Here is a 17,200-nt window from a genome sequence, read left to right as displayed (position 1 = left end):
GGAAGACGTCAGCGCTCTGGAGGTGGTGCCTATATCGCTTCCAAAGATAATTTCCGGAGCAGAAGAGCAGAGCTTAATGGCACTACCTGGTGGTGTCCAGTGGTATAAAAAGTTTGCAGATCCACTCTGATGTCTGGGGACGTATTCAAAAGGTGAAAAATCTGCAGGTAGAAGTCTCCATCACAAGCATGCCCCACATAAAAAGCACCAGTTCACAGCAACTACTTGGCAAGACAACTTACAAAAATAGCATTTATGAAACACGTTAGGGAACCCAGGTGCTATCTTTCAAAAGCATTGCCAATAAAGTTTTTTGCATTGTGATAGGCTGTATTTCAAAATTACGCTTTGTATGTATGTATGTATGTATGTATATTTGTTAAGCGCACTGTTACCCCATCACTCTGGGCATCCTGGCGCTGTATACCACTGGGGAACCCGTCCTGGCTTTCCCTGTGAGATGGTCCCTCCTGGGCACCCCCAAGGTGAAGCCAGGCATTCCCGGCGCTGATAGGGCCGTTGTAGAGATAAAGCAAGCTATTGCCCAGAGTTGCAGAGTGGGACCCATGGTTAGCGTAGGCACCTAGGCGAGAATTATCGAGTCCGCAGACATTGACCCAAGACCCTGCCGCGTCGGAGATTGAACCCTGGTCCCGGTCCCGGGCCGACCTCTGCCTCAGGGTCTGCCGTTTCTAACCAGTGAGCCACACTTCTCCGCTTTCACCCTGTTATTCCAGCAGGCTCTCAATCACAAAGCCAACATCTTACAGACTGTGAAATATACTAGATTATGCTTCCTCTGTAGGGTTCGAAGTTCATCCTTCTGCCATTGCGGGGTTACAATCTTGTTGGGGGTCAAAAATCAGGCCTCACAGGAACTAGTAAATTAGCCTTTTATGAGATTTTGAAGGTGACCATCCTCTAAAGGCCACCTGGAGATCACCAGGCTAGTAGAGGGTAGGTTAAAACCTCACCACCCATTTGCAGCAGACTCTTGCGTATCTTGAGGTCACTAGCCAACCACAAGCTCAGAACCCAGGAAATATTGGTCCTCAGTTTTCCACTGCATCTTTAGCTTTGGGCTACCGATAAATGTCCCTACTAAAGTAAATGGATAAGAGGGTATTTACTATAGAATTTGTGGAGGGGAAGATGATGAACAGACTTTCTCCCAGGGGCTCTCTATGTCCTGCTCCGCTAGCTAACAATGTGACACTATTTCTAAACCGGTCAGTTTTGATCTCTCTCACTTTCACCTTCTCCTGTTCCCAACCTCACCCTTGCCTTATTTTCTTTCACATTATTCTTTGACTTGAACTCTAAGGCCAGAAACACTGAATCACTGTTCAGTCCAGTGAGATCCCACCGCTTTGAAGATCACTTCATCAACAAGGCTGCATCCTTATTCTCAGGGTTAGGAGCTCCCCTTATCTCTTTTATGGTCTCTCTTTTCCATGTTCCCTCAGTGCTTTGAAGCCACCGTATTGTGAAATAACGTGCTAGACAAATAAAAAACATAACACAGCATGGCACACAATATTGTTAACACTTTTGTGGAATTTCTTTCAATGTCAATTTAGAAACACTACAGAGAAAGTTTGTTCTTTATTTTGACCTATTGCACATTATAATATGTTACCGTTTGAAACCACAAAGAAAGGTTTCCAATACATATAGTTTTAAAAGCATTTAATGACATAGCATATATTTAACAGACAGGGTAGAAGTCTAGAGGTACAGTTCATACAACTGCAGCCACTGCCAGCACTACTCTGACTACAGGCCCAGTTTTTGTAAGGATTTCATTCCTAATAAATGTAATTTTTGATTGTGCAGTAAAATGAAAATCATCATTACAATCGTTACAGTGACAGAAATGCACACTATGTATCAAATAAGCAAGGTAATGTCGCAAAATTATAACACACAGTGCTGTAGCTGACAAGCAAGTAACCATTTGAGTAACATTACTTTTTTCCAGTAAATGCTTCGTTCCCACTTTTACATTTAACATCAATGATTTTAAACTGTTTATTATACATCTAGATGTATTATAGCTTGTACTAGAAGTATCTGAAATGTACGTACAATATAATGTTTTTCAGCAAAAAAAGGTTTAAAATTACAAATTTAAAATTGTTATCCATACGCAAATCCTTCTTGTGCACCACGGTGTGAAACAGTCACACATGGTGCATACAAAGGTCCAGGGTGTGTTAGTAATGGCGCCAGTGTACAGATGAGTGGCCTGTAAAATTAACATGGCGGTGCACTCTGTTACAGGAAAGATAAACACTATTGTTTTAATAAAAGGTTAAGTCAGTGGCGGCAAAGTCTACTAGTCAAGGTTTAGCATAACAACCGTAAAGTAGATGACGGTGAACAATTCTGAAACTTTATACATGTGTCTTTAATGTGCACAGTAAATCGCTGCCTTGCATACCAAATGCACGCTATGTGTGGGTTGCTTCTAAGACAGCCTCACAAAATTGAGGAAAAGTTTAAATATTAAGTTCTAATCTACATTAAACTTCATCTTTTTTAAAAAAAAATCTGGTCCTCCTCCCTCTCACACAGAAGCTGCCCAATGCACCTCACACCTTTCTATCTGCAGAATTCTTTCTTGGAAACACTCCATAAATAAAAGGCTTAAATCACATTGAGGAACATTAGGCACAGAGAGTAATGTATTGGTTCTGAGCTGGCATGCTGGAATTTTACTGAAAAAAGGTAAGAGAAGTGCAGTGTGTTTCGAGATGTAGATCACTTCTTTTTGCCAAAAAGGCTGAACCTCTTTTCCTTGTCTTTTTCCTTGTCTTTCTCCCGTTTGCCAGGGCTGGACTCGGTGGTTACGGTGACGCTGGCTGGCATTGTCTGTGCCCGGCTCGTGGCTGGAGTGCTTTGTGTGCTTGTGGACAATTCTGTTTTGTCAGTGGTGATTGCAGTCGTGATCGCCTGAATCCAGGAATTCATTTCCTCCTGTTCAAAGAAAATTGTAGAGGGAACACTTCATTAAAAAGAAAGTGAACTTCAGGCGTTTGCAGGGTGCTGTGTGATATTTTAGAGAAAGCCGGTAAAGGCAGTGGTTGTGGTTGTGTTTATATTTTAAAGTGCAGACTATCACCCTAAATAGGTTTCGTGGTCCTAACCTATAAATACTATTCAAACAGGAAGTAAAAAGACTGCAATATGTAAGTGGCTAAAATATGCTACACTTGTAGATAAAGCCATATCTTTGTCAGCTTTCTAAAATCGAATATTTATTTTCTAAAATGTACTCGCATCTGGGGATGTTAAGAAGAGCAAATTGATTTGATCTTAAACTTTGACCTGGCTTTTACACTGTACATTTTCAGGATAGGTGATTTTCTTTTGTCCTCAAGAGCTTTGTGAACTAACAAGAGTGGTTTAAACTAGATTCTCTGCATTGCAAAAGTAGCCAGTGCAGCTTTTTTTTCCCTTTGGAGCATGTGATCTGTTGTCATGCTTTTTGATGTTAAAGATAACCCAAGCTGCTGCATTCTTTATCAATGGGAGTTTTTTTATTGTTTTTAACGGGAGATCAAGATACAGAGTGTTATAGTAATCCAGACTCGATGATATAAATGCTTACAAGATATGTATTTTTTGCTCTTGGGAGAACAGATTTATTATCAGTTTCAGAAAGCGGATTTGGTATAGACCGGACTTGGTTACTGTGTTCACTTGTTCTTCCATAGTGAGTGCTACATTTATTTATTTATTTATTTGTAGAGTGCAACATTAATCCCAGAGGATATTATGGCGCGAATAGCGAGAAGGCCAGGCTGCGGGAGGTGTGAAAGACAGGTGGATGTTAGTATTTGGGGAACAGATGAGTTTTTAGTTTTTTTGGGAATGCTAGGTAGTTGGTTGTGAGGCGTAAATCCAAGGGGAGTTCATTCCATTTCTTAGCCGCTAGATATGAAAAAGAGTGCCCTCCAGTCCTCCCTTTCTTGATGCGCTTTGTTCTGGCTAATGCTTGATGGAGTGACCGTAGGCTCCTTGTGGGAACATACAACTCAATTTTCCCCTGAAGTATTATGGGGCGGCTTTGATTCAGTGCTTTGTGTGCATGCCTGAGCAGTTTAAATACTGCTCTCTGTCGCGCGGGTAGCCAATGCAGGTTTTTCATGCACATCGATGCTGAGCTTAGTCTGCTTTTGTTGCACACTAGCTTGGCTGCAGCGTCTTGAAGCACCTGTAGCCGTGTGAAGAGGAGCTCGGTCATGATCACGAATAGGGTGTTTCCATAATCAAGCTGGCTTTTGAGCAGGGCCTGCGTGACTGTTCTTCTGCAGTCCAACAGGATCCATGGGAAGAGTCTAGTTCACAATTTCAGGGTTGCAAAGCCCTTTCCACACAGGGCCCGCACATGGTCCTTCATGGAGAGGGTGTTATCAATAAGGATGCCCAGTTTTCTTGCGCATTGATTGGAAATTGGGGCAACACCAAGGGTTTGTGGCTGCCATGTGGCATCCCAAATTAGGTTGGCACCTCCAAAGAGCAGGATTTCTGATTTCCCTGCATTTAATTTCAAACAATGGTCAGACATCCATTGTGCCATCTCTGAAAGGCAACTATGCAGTTTTATTTTGGTGACTTCAGGTCTTTCCTCGAGGGCTATCATCAGCTGTGTGTGATCCGCATAGGAGCAGATACCGATTCCCCATTTTCTACTGATTTTCGCCAAAGATGATACATAGGCATTGAATAGAGTGGGGCTTAGCAATGCCCCCTGTGGGACACCACAGCTGATGGTGCTAGGTTTACATTGGAAATGACATAGTTGAACTGTGTGTGTTCATTAACTTAAGAAAGAACTGAGCCATTCCAAATCTTTGGAATGGATTCCCTTTTCATAAAGGGTATCCAGCATTTTGTTATGTGAGACATTGTCGAATGCTGCAGACAGGTCCAACAGTATCAGAGCTACAGCTCCTCTCCGGTCAGTGTGTGATCTGATGTTATCCAGGGATGTACCATGTTACAACGCATACCGTTACAACTACCTACTTTTACAACGCGACCATTACAACGCATACCATTACAACGCATAGCGCTTTGAGGTGCTGGATAGTGGTAAGTATAATTTACTATTCTAACTCCAGTCCCCGTGGACACTAGGGAAGGTGTTGGATAGTAAATTATACTTATTCCCTATCCTAGAGCGCCCCCCAGCGCAATGCGTTGTAATGGTATGCGTTGTAAAAGATGCGTTGTAATAGTAGGTAGTTGTAAAAGATGCGTTGTAACGGGTGTATACCGTTATCCAGTACTGCCAGTAGGGTAGCCTCTGTGCTGTTGGTGACCCTGAAACCAGTCTGTGGGGGGTCTAATAAATCGTTAATTTCTAGGCAATTTGATAGTTGTCTGTTTACTAACCTCTCCAACACTTTAGAGAGGTATGGTAGTTGGGAGATTGGCCGATAATTTTCAGGGTTGAGCATATCTGTTCCTGGTTTTTGCAGTAGAGGGATTACTAGCGCCTGTTTCCAGGTATCAGGAAAGGCGGCAGCGTTAAGTGAGTTATTATTGAAGAGCTGCGTGACATAGGGGCAGAGGACTGGGGCAATCTGAGTGAAAATAAAGTGGGGACAAGTGTCTAGGGGGATCCAGACTTTACTTGGCCCATTGCCTTTAGGACCTTGTTCTCTGTGAGGGGAGAGAAATTGCTTATCTCTGATGAGGCTTATGGGTGTAGGGTCCGGAGTGTCCAATTAATTGCATCTGTTTTTGTGATCAGACTAAAAGTGGAGTAAATTTAACTTATTTTCTCGGAGAAGAAGTTGCTGATTTTTTCGCAAGCTTCTACTGAAGGGGTTAGAATTTGAGACATGCTGGCTGGTTTGCTGAGTTCTTTAAATATTGTGTTAAGCTCCTTTGCTGAATTACAATTTTCATTAATTTGTTGTGCAAAGCAAGTCTTCTTTGCGTTTCTTACAGGATTATTGTAGGATTTGAGTTCGGATTTGTACCATAATCTGTCTATTTCCTGTTTGGACAGTCTCCATTGGTGTTCGATATTTTGACATTTTCTTTCAAGTACCTTGAGTTGGGCTGTGCACCATTTCTCAGTGGTGGATCTTTGCGATTGCTTGGATTTTTTTAAATTTGTTTTTATTGTTGCAGAAACAAGGACAAAATGCAGCGTCATTTTTTCACTGCGCGGCATCAACATTCTGCCGCTGACAGCCACTTATGCAACTTTTCAAATTAGCAATTTCCTTTTTGACAACTTAACCACAAACAGGGTCTCGACAGTTACTAGTTTTCATAATAATATGTATCATTTTCGTTAGAGTATAGGTTTTCCTAGGCATTTAACATGTTACATTACCCGACTGAATTCATCGTCATACCTTTTTGTCAGGCTCAAGCATCCCTCCTCCCCCTACGTTCCTTACCCCACCCCTATTCCTCCCTTTCATGCTAACTCCTCTTCGTCCCCCTCACTATCAGTATCTTCACCCTCGGGTAGTGGCTCACATATCTCCCCCCTATATACATTCCACGGTGACCATATTTTATTCCATTTTCGTGGGTTGAGTCTCTGTTGGTAGACTGCCCTTTCAGTAATCATTAGCATATCCATGTTTCTACTCCATTGAGTCAGGGTCGGGGTAGCGCTTGCCCCCCAGTTCAGAGCTATGTCACGTTTTGCCAACATCATCCCAATGATTACCCATCCCTTCCCCTGCAGTGTAAGGTCTGTCGGGTTCCATACATTCAGTAGGCAGACTCTGGGATCTGGGATCACTGAGGTGTGCAAGGCCTGGCCCATTGTGCGTGTAATTCTCCTCCAGTAATCCTGGATATGTGGGCAGTCCCACAACGTATGGAACAGCGTACCCTCCTCCCCACAATTTCTCAGACAGTAGGGATGCTCAGCCCTTTGGATCCTGTGCAGTGTCGTGCGGGTGTAGTAGACCCTATGTAGGACCTTAAATTGTACTAGTCGAAAGCGTGTGGGTATACCCGCCTCCTTGGGCGATGCCAATGCTGCATTCCAGTCCGCCTCATCCAGTTCCCCAACCTCGTCCTCCCAACGTTCTTTCAGTTTCACCAGTGGGTCTGGCAAGTTATTGATCAGCTTGCGGTATGTGAGTGAGGTAGCACTTGCATCCATGTAGTCCGTTAGAAGCCGGTCCTCCAACGGAGCCGATTCTGGGACCGCGGTGCCCGGCTCCAACACCGACAGGAGTGCATGTCTGATCTGTATATATCTGTATGTTTCAGTTATCTCCATCTCGTATTGTTCCCTCAGGACCGCGAAAGAGATCACCCCATCCCTTGTCCACATGTCCCCCACTGTGGATATCCCAATGTCGTCCCATTGGTCAAACCCCTTACTACGTCGCAGGTTACCCAGACTCTTGGCATCCCATAGCGGTGTTAGCTTGGTGATCACTCCCTCCCATCCCAGTCGCCTCTGAGCTTTATGCCACAGAGTCACCGTGTGTTTGGTCGGGCCTTTCAACTTCGGTAACAAACTTTTATTATATAGCGGTGCTAGTAGGGTGTTTAGGCCTAGTTGCCTCCTGTCAGCCATGTACGCGGGATCAGTCTGTGCCGCATGTATCCACTGATTGATCACCTTAAGGTGCGCTGCCCAGTAGTACAATTCAAGGTGTGGGAGTGCTATCCCCCCGCTGTACCAGTCCCTTACCATTTTCGCATGCGCGACCCTGGCCGGTTTATCTCCCCATAGTAGGCCTGATACTTGTGCCGATACCTGTCTGAAAAATGATGGTGGAACGATTGCCGGCGTGTTTTCTAGGACATACAGGAAGCGTGGCAGTGCCATCATTTTGAAAAGCGCCGCCCTGCCTAGCAATGTCAATGGGAGGGACTTCCAGTGTCGCACGTCTGCCTTGAACCTATCCAGCAATGGCTTTAGGTTCATGTCTAGGAAGGTTGCGTGGTCCCGGGTGATGTGGATCCCCAGGTATTTGAAGGAGAGGGGTTCTATCAGCAACGGGCAGTCAGCCGTCAGGGGCGGTGGGGTGCCATTTAGCATGTAGAGTACCGATTTCGACCAGTTAATTTTATACCCCGATGCCGTGCCATGTCTCTCGCATAAGGCCAACAGGACCGGTACCCCATGCTCGAGGTCCGTGAGGTACACCAACATGTCGTCGGCGTACAGGGAGACCCTGTCTTCCCAGTCGCCTCCCCACTGAATGCCCCTCAGCAACCGTGTGGTCCTGATGACTGTCGCCAAGGGTTCCAAAACTAGGGCGAATAACAACGGCGAGAGTGGGATTGCTTGGATTTTTGCTTAGGTGCGAGTTGGTCTAATGTCGTTCTGATTTCCGTCTCAAGATTAACTGTTCCCATATTCACTGGGAGATCACTCAGGGTCTGAGTGTTATGGCAGGAAAAGTGTGATTGGAACGATGTTTCAGTAACTAGTCTCCAGGCTCTATTGGTTATTTGATGGGGCTTACAGTTTTTTTTTGTTTAGCCGGTGAGAATGATATAAGCAAGTGGTATGTCCTTAATAATGGTTTTATCTCTTGAATGTGTGTGTGTTCGATGTTGGAAAATAGTAGTTCGAGGGTGTGCCCTGCTGTGTGAGTGGGCGCCTTGATCCATTGCTTCAGTTGAGAATCTGCATGTCGCTATCCAATTGTGAGGCCACAGGATTATCAGCATTTTCATAGTGAACATTGAAGTCCCCTATTACTATGTAATTCTTTTATTTCAGGCATACCAGGAGGAGTTGGGTAAGTAGCCTAGTACTAAGTTCGACTTGGTGACCTGGAGGATTGTAGATCACAGTGCCAGCCAATATAGTGAGACCATCATGGAGTAGTTGGAAGGATAATATTTTGTGTTCATCCTGTTGTGCCACTTGAACAGGTTGGCATGTCAGGTGGTCCTTAAACAGTATCGCTACCCCCCCACCCTTTCGGTAATACCTATCTTGTTTGACTATTTTATAGTTGGCCGGTAGGGCATTAGCAACGTCAGGGAAGTTATTTTTGATCCAAACACGTTTCGGTGATAAAAACAAGATCGGGGTTCCTCTCTAACTTCAAACATCTAGATTATTCACAACTTGAACTAGACTGGGCGTTTCTCCTAAGGATAGAGGTCAAAACCCATATTTTCAAAATTTTATCTCCTAAAAGATCACTCTAATCTCGTATATTTCACCATTCAGCATCAGCGGACTAGTAGTCATCCACTACTGTAATCTGGTCATGGAACTATACAGATTTTCTGTGTTGTGGTAGGTTCCCCATTAATCAAAGAAAGGCTATGGATGTCAATGCCATAAATGAAAGGCATACAAAAACTTTTTTTGTATACTTCATCTCCCTGTAGCAAGGCATTAAGACCAAATGATTGTATCAGATATGCTGGGGGTCCATGTACAAGTTTAATAGTACCGGTGAAAGCACTGAGGGCCCGATGTAGGTACCAAATACCGGTCGGAAACGGCCGATTTCGGCCGTTTCCGACCGGTATTTGGCCTACTGAGATGTAGGGGACCTTTTTTTGTCCGATTCGGTATTTTACTGAATCGGTAAAATTACCGAATCGCAAAAATACCGAATCGGTAATTTTACCGATTTCTTAAATTTGGGATGTAGGTGGGACTACTTTCAGTCCCACAGGCCCTTCAGATTCGGTATTTTAACACCCAATCCAATTGGGTGTTAAAATACCGAATCCAGGTGTGCATGCACATGTGTGCATGCACACCTATGCCATGTGACAGACAGACATGCCCTTAGGGCATGTCTGTGTGCCACATGGCTCACATGCCTTTTTTTGGGGTGCTGGAGGGTGTCAAAGTGACGCCCCCTGCACCCTTGCACAAATCGGTAATTACCGAATCGGTATTTACCGATTCGGTAATGCCCATTGATTCCTATGGGCTTCAAGGCCCATAGGAAGCAATGGGGGATACCGAATCGGTATTTACAGAATCGGTAAATACCGAATCATACAGATTCGGTATTTACCGAATCTGAAATACCTACATCTCCCCCCCTCTAATTTACCACTTCATAAATACCAATACCGATTCGGTATTTATGAAGTGGTAAATGTAGATTTACCTACATCGGGCCCTGAGTCTTGGGGCACTCCGAAGCTAGAGTCATTCGCGTAGACAAAAAACTATTCACTTATACTGGAACAATGCCTCTAACCAAAAACCATTAAGACAATCAAGTAACACCTGATGATCAACAGTGTCAAACGCCGTTGACAGATCGAGCATGATCAGGACCACTGATCATATAATCTCAGAGGTCATCGAACACTTCCATAACTACCATCTCAGTGCTGTATCCTGCCTGAAATCCAGCCTGTACATAATGCAAATCTAGATGTCACAAAGCTTGATATCTCATTAAAAACGACCTGCTTCAAAACTTGGCCATAAGTGGGATTTGAGATACTGGCCTGTGATTTTCCACAATCAGGATTAAGGGTTGCTTTTTAAAATAAGGGTGGAATGTGTGCCATTTAAGATCAGGCATATACCTTTTTTTTTTAGAGATCGATTCATGATTTTTCTAGTTATAAGGTGTGACAATAGAAGCAATTCTATATAAAGCTAGCAAAAAAGTTATCAGTATCAGAGCATGATAGTTTATTACTTTTTATCATGGCTGTAAAATCTTCAGACATTAACAGCGTGAACTGGAACAGAATTTCTTTAATCTCAGGGCTATATTCTATAATCCTGTCAGCTACTTGGCGCGAGGTGACTTCGGCTCTTTTCTGAGATTTTAATTTTACTACTTACCAGTCAATGAACTTATTGCAAAAGGGCTTTGACTCCGTTTCCACCCCTTGACCTGGAGTTTGTTTCAATTCATTGTTGCAAAAATTGGTTTAGATATGTTCAGCGAATTTAAAATCTTATTAGCATTATAGCTCGCTTTTAGTCTCTAATCAGGTTTTTTAGTCTTTATTTAAAAACATCCATACATTTTTATAGAGACAGCCTGGTCTTTTCGCCAGATGCCCTCTTATTTACACAGTTTACGTGTAAATAAGAGGGCAGCTGTTCTTGTTTCACCTGTTCTTCATTATACCACTTATTGTGTCCTCTCGTGACTTCCTTTTGACTTTTTGTCATGGACTTACTTCATCAACCATTAGTTTCATTTGTTGAATGTACGGCATTAGTAACATTTGGAGGACTTTTTAATTGGGTTCTCTGTGCTAGCCTATTAACGTTTTGGAGCCAATTTTGAACTACTCTCTTTTAGCTCTTCCACCAGATTTTATTTATATATATATATATATATATATATATATATATATATATATATATATATATATATATATATTTGATTTATATATTTGATTTATTTATTTCTAACTAGAAGGTAGAATTATCTGCCCAGGGCACAGTAAAAGCAGTTATTGCTGCAAATTATGTCTAATGTATGACCATCCTTGTGTACTGGTTTTACTTCTTATAAATTTAAGTAGCTTTATGCTTGAGTTTATTTTACTTTTTTCCACTAGCTTGTCTGTGGTCTATCACAAAATACAATTTTTCAGGGTTATTCACCTTGGTATACAGAATGTCTATACTAGCATGAACGTCTTCAGTTATTTTTACACATTTTATTTGCAGCTTTATCAACATCGCAAACCTACCCCCGCTGGGCCATCCATTCTGCACAAATCTTTTGGTGGTCTAGCCGTGCTTATTCATTTAAAACCACCCAACACTCATCCTTCACCCATCCTTCACCCATGTTTCTGTCAAACAGGCCATATCTGTGTTTCTCTAATTGAATCCTGGATATTATGAGCTTTTGTCACCACAAAGCAAGCGAGCGAGCATTGATGAGTACACCAGAGAACCGCTTTTTGTTTAGTTCAGCTTCACCCCTTTTCGATCATGAATGCTGTGCTCTTTATTCCCTTTAATAATCAACTGTGCATGATTTATTGCATAGTTCTTAAATGGCATTAGTAGATATAGCTAGTTTCCTCTTTGTTGAAAAGTCTTCCATTTCTTTATTAATATATACATTGAACAGCTCCCATGCAGTATAAATAAGGCTCCCCTTACCAGCCTCACCATCTGGGCAGAGAAGCATTTCTAGTTCATTTCTGCAGTCCAGGTGCAGTCGCGCTTGCCCTTGGTGAGGTTTCAGTGTGCCCCCATGCGTCAGACCTACTTAAATCCTCTCCCCGTATCATCCCCTAAGCAACAAGACTACTGCCCATGATGGTGTCTGATAAGCAAAACCAGGAAGGAAAATGTTATTTACTCCTGTAGGCATCTGTTCATAGCTTTTAGTGCTAAAAGTCCACATGCTCTGCATATTAATGCCATCTAGTGTTGACTTCAGACGTTTTCAGGTTGTTTTATTTTCGAAGAAGTGTTTCAAGTCACAAGCTCTAGTTTGACTTCTTATTTCGTTACCAATGCTTCGACTCCAAGATAGATTGCTTTTTGCACAGCAGGTTAGAGTCAAATGGAGAGGTGAGGACGCAGTATGGTGCACATGTATTGCTAAAGAAGAAAAGCTATTAAAGGAAGAGATCCGAGATCAGAACCAAACGTTACATAGAAGATGGTAGCCTCATGTTAATTTACAGCACTACGCGCTACAGTTTCCATTCTCAGCATGTGTTGCTGTATATGAAGCATGTGTTGCTATGCACAGACTATAAAGCAAGAACCTCCGATAGGCAGTGGTTAGTGTATGGATGATGCAGATGACTGAAATAAGGTCCTTAGGATTGTTTGGACAACCACTGCCTGCTGTCTGGCTACAAAAGCCACACAATAATGCTTAGTGAATGTGTTTGGTGTTCACCAAGTAGATACCTTGCATATGACAGCTAGGAGAATATTTCCCAGCAAGGCTATTGTTGCAGCCATCTTGCATGTAGGATGAGCCCTGGGAGGGGCAGGGAAGGCATTTTTAGCTTTGTGATAGCACGTTTGAATGCACTTGATCATCCATCTGAGAATGCTGGCTTTGGCTATGGGTTGCCCCTTGTGAGGTTCAGCGGAGCATAAACATAGTTGATTTGCCTAGCGAAAGAGCTTAGTCCTGTCAATGTAATACATGAGAGTGTGTTTGACATCTAAGGTGTGGTTTCTCCTCTACAGATTATAATTGTGGGAAATAGACTGGGAGCTCTATGACCTGGTTGCAATGGAAAGGGGAGATTAACTCTGTTAGGAACTTAGGGTTAGATCGGAGTACCCCCCTATCTTTGTGTACCTGAATGGAAGTTTCCTGTAGGGGGAGGGCTTGTGTGTTACGAGATGTTATTGCACAAAGACAACCACTTTCCCATAAAGGTACTGGAGAGGGCAAGAGTGCAAGGGATCAAAGGCTGGGAGCCATATGTTTGGTAAGTACTATATTAACATTCCACCCTGGAGTGGGGGAACTCAGTGGGCTGACTCTCCTATGGCCTTTCATGAAGGCTTTAACAAATAGTATGCCTGTTTTGCAAATAGGCTGCCATGGCTCCTCAATTGAGACACATGGAAGTGTATGCTAGGAATTACATTTGGAGATGCAGCACTTAATAGACGATTCCTCAGAGTACAGGTTTTAGAGGGCGCAGTAGAGAACAAATCTCTTTCATATTGCTGAATAGCAGTCTAGTGTGGTGGGTCTCTAGGACTCCTTCGGATGTTCTTGCATTCCTGTGGGAGAAGCAGGTAGACCAATTGGAAGATCTCAGGTGCTAGATTAAGCTGTTTGAAGTCTGGTTGTCTGATCTGACCTGGTTCCTGGTGAAAAGGTCCGGCCTGCTGAGGAGCTTCTCAATGGGCGGATTGATATCTAGAATAGTGCTGAGTACCAAGTAAGCATGGCCCAAGTGAGGTGTACAATGAGGAGAGTCTGAGACGTCTGCCTCGTCTTTCGCACCACAAACTGAAGGAGTGGGAGAGGTGGGAAAGTATAGGCAAAGATCCCTGACCAAATCAACCATAGTGCATTGCCTGAGTGTGGGTACCTGGGGGTGAAGCTTGGGTATTTTGCATTTTCAAGGGCGATAAATAGGTCTATTGTGGAGTCCCCAACACCAAAGGTACTAGCTGAGGACTTATGGATAGAGTTCCCACTCGTGGACTTGTTGATACGCTCTATTGTGCAGTTCTGTGAGGTCCTTGCCTACCCCCAGAAAGTACTCCACCATCAGCTGGATGTGATGGTGGAGGGCCCAACGCCAGGTGTTCTTTCCCATCAGAGACAGGGGGTAGGTGGGTGGGAGGGTGGGGGGTTGTCCTGTGTCTGTAGGTAGTACATGGCAGTCATGTTGTCCGTCCTTCTGAGGATTACTTTGCCCTGAATGAGTGGAAGTAAAGTTTGTGAGTGATATGTATGGTGAGGAGCTCAAGATAATTGATGTGGTGCCCCTATTGATGAGGGATCCACACTTACTGCAGCTTGAGAGGCATCCATGGTAATGGAAACTTACGAAATAGGTTTGAGGAAAGACATAAGCTGCAACAGGTTGTTGCTCCACCACTGCAGAGACCGATCTGTACTGGCCTTTACCAACACTATCATTCATGTGACAACTGGGCTGAAAGGCACTGCTGCAACAGGTGCACATGCAGCCAGATTTGGGGTACTAAGGGGACGCATTTCTCCATCATGCCTAGAAGGCACAACGTGAGATGACGATTTGAATGAAAAAGAGTTAAGAGTTGGTGGCGTATCATGACCCTTTGCAGGCTGGGGTAGCTTGGTCTGTGATGGAGTTCAGTATCACCCCTAAAAAGGCATGGATTATTGAGTGAGGTTGTAGCTGAGACTTGGGGAAATTTACAGCGAATCTGAGGGAAGATGGTATCCTGGGTATGTACTAGGTACTGGTGCTTGCCTGCACTCTTGATCAGCCAATCGTCAAGGTAGGGGGAATATGTGGAGGGCCACCTCTGCTTGGCACTTGGTTAAGACCCTTGGGGCAGCAGTGATGCCAAGGGGAAGCACTTCCAACTAATAGTGCGGGCCACTTACCATTAAAAGTAGGTAGAGTCTTTGGGCAGGATATATGAGGAGGTGAAAGTAGTCATCCTTGAGGCCTAATACCACCATGTCAACTACTTGATGAAGGAGAGGGGTGACATACTGTGGCATTGCCATATGGAAATGCGATGTACCGGTTGAGGGGTCGGAGGTCCAGGATGGGCCTGAGGGAAGCACCCTTCCTGGGGAAAGGAAACCTCCTTGCCCAGCTGGTGGGGAGGCACAGGTTCTATGGCTCCTTTTTGAAGGAGAGCTTCAACCATTTTCTCCAGAAGCTTGAGATGTTCATTGGGGACGGGATGCTGGGAGGGGGTGTGAGAAGTTCTTGGCAGTAGTTGTAGCAAACCACTGCTCATACCATCTTGCCTGATGTGATTTCCTGCCAGCAAAGAAAGTCTTACCCCAACAGGTGTTCTGTGATCGGGCAGACAGGGGAGTCACTGTTTTGAGGTGGAGGCCCTGTTGCCCCCAACATTGTTGGTCCTGTAGGCACCCCTGGTGGTACGATTGTAGTTTACTCTAGTAGGAGGTGGAAGGGTCCAGGGAGGTGGCTTTAGAAGTCCCCCATGCTGGTGCCTCCAAAAGGAGCCTCTAGAGGATGAAGCCTGGAGGGGGTCAATGGCATTGGCATTATTTGTATCTTTCTTGGTTTTTTTTCAACAACTAGTCGGCCTAAGAGATGCTCACCATCAAAGGGCAGGTTGAGCAGATGTTGTTGGACTTTGGGTTCAAAACCTGATACACGGAGCCGTACGTGGTGTCGGATATGGATGCTGATGTTGACCCCTCAAGATGCCACATCAGTGGCATCCATGGCACAGCAAATAATGTCAGTGGGAATGGCTTTCCCTTCTGTCTCTTTTTGAACTCCTCGGGAAGATCCTGCATCTCAATTCACTGGTCCCTATCATAATGAGAGAGGAGGTCATCTGAGTTTGCTAACTTCCAGTGAATGGTGGATCTTAAACTACCCTCTTCTCAGCAGCATCTAACTTCTTGTTCTCCTTGTCGGCTGAGGAAGCGTCGCCAGTAGCCTGACCAGAAGACCATTTGCATGCAATATGGACTACCAGGTAGTCAGGAGGGACATGACCCCTGATACAGGGTGGGCAATTGACGAAGAGCTTACAGTTTACCTCAACCTGTGGCATTGCAACCCTCGTCTTGGTGCGTTCCTTGAAAGTGTCAGTGGCAGATTTGATCATGCCCTTCAGCACGGGGAGGAACTGTACTCTCGGATCTAAATAGAGTCTCCACTAGGAAGTCATCTTCCTAGTGGAGATCCACCGTGCATATCCACCGTGTGAAAAGTGGCAGCCCTTTGACTCACCTCATGGTAATTAGTGGTGTTATCTAGGGTAATGCCCTTACAGGATAGTGATCCAGGTCTGGATCTCCCAGGTGACCAACATCATAGTTGACCCACGGTTCATTGAAGGGCATTAGGTTAAACAGTGCATCATAAGGGAAGATGGGATGAAAAGGGATGCTTTCGCCATATTAGGTTTGGGGGAACCCACTGGCAAATGTGGAGGTGGTGAATTATAAGGTAGTGGTAAGTGAAGAAGAGGAGGAAGAGGGATGGAGGGGGCTGGTTCCTCTGTCCTTGCAACTTTTGTGCCTGGGAGTTGCGATGGGTTCAAAAGCCAGCTCTTCATGGAAGGTTAATGCAAAGTCTCTATAGGCTATGATGGAGGCAGCTTTTAAGAGATGTTCCTTCTTTGGAGGTGTATGAAGAGTCTCTTTTGCCTCATGTCAAACTCCTTTAGCCGCTGAAGGATGGGTTGCTCAGTCATCGGAGGCAGCCATCAAAAGAGGCTTTGCTGATTGGGTCCTAAGACCCGAAGGGAGTGTTGACACCAATGGCATTTTCAGCGCAAACGACAGCTTGAGGGGTTCTTTGAGTGCAGGTGTCAACAGGGTATTCAGCTTCAAAGGGGCTGGAGGCTTGTGGAGGACCCTCGAGCTCAATGACAGCGAGAGGTCGATGCCTGTGGGTGGGATCGTTGCAGGCTATAAAGCCTTTGTCTAGTACCGACCCTAGCCTGAAGGCGGTGGAGGGCTGGAGGGTTGTGCCCTAATTAGAGTGCTCAATGCCTGACCCGGTTAGAGGCGGTACACTTTGCCTCAAATTGGGGCCTATTTGAAGGCTTGGTATGTTTTGCACTGCTGACCATACTGACCGTCGGTGC

The 17,200-nt window shown here is 44.4% G+C and overlaps 1 protein-coding gene across 2 annotated transcripts in view; it reads right to left on the bottom strand.

Annotated features, from left to right (window-relative positions):
- Positions 1–1,586: 1,586 nt before the first annotated feature.
- Positions 1,587–17,200, bottom strand: part of SPTBN1 (spectrin beta, non-erythrocytic 1) — a 459,103-nt gene continuing 443,489 nt past the window's right edge. For both annotated transcript variants that reach the window (XM_086927648.1, XM_086927649.1), the window contains one exon: positions 1,587–2,979. In XM_086927648.1, the coding sequence (XP_086783774.1) occupies positions 2,764–2,979 (216 nt within the window). In that variant the 3' untranslated portion in view covers positions 1,587–2,763. The remainder of the gene's footprint in view (positions 2,980–17,200) is intronic.

The sequence above is a fragment of the Lissotriton vulgaris genome, chromosome 6 (genome assembly GCF_964263255.1).
Source record: "Lissotriton vulgaris chromosome 6, aLisVul1.2, whole genome shotgun sequence".
Lineage (NCBI taxonomy): Eukaryota > Metazoa > Chordata > Amphibia > Caudata > Salamandridae > Lissotriton > Lissotriton vulgaris.
Note: the sequence above shows the minus strand (reverse complement) of the source record. Positions and strands in the feature narration are given on the sequence as shown.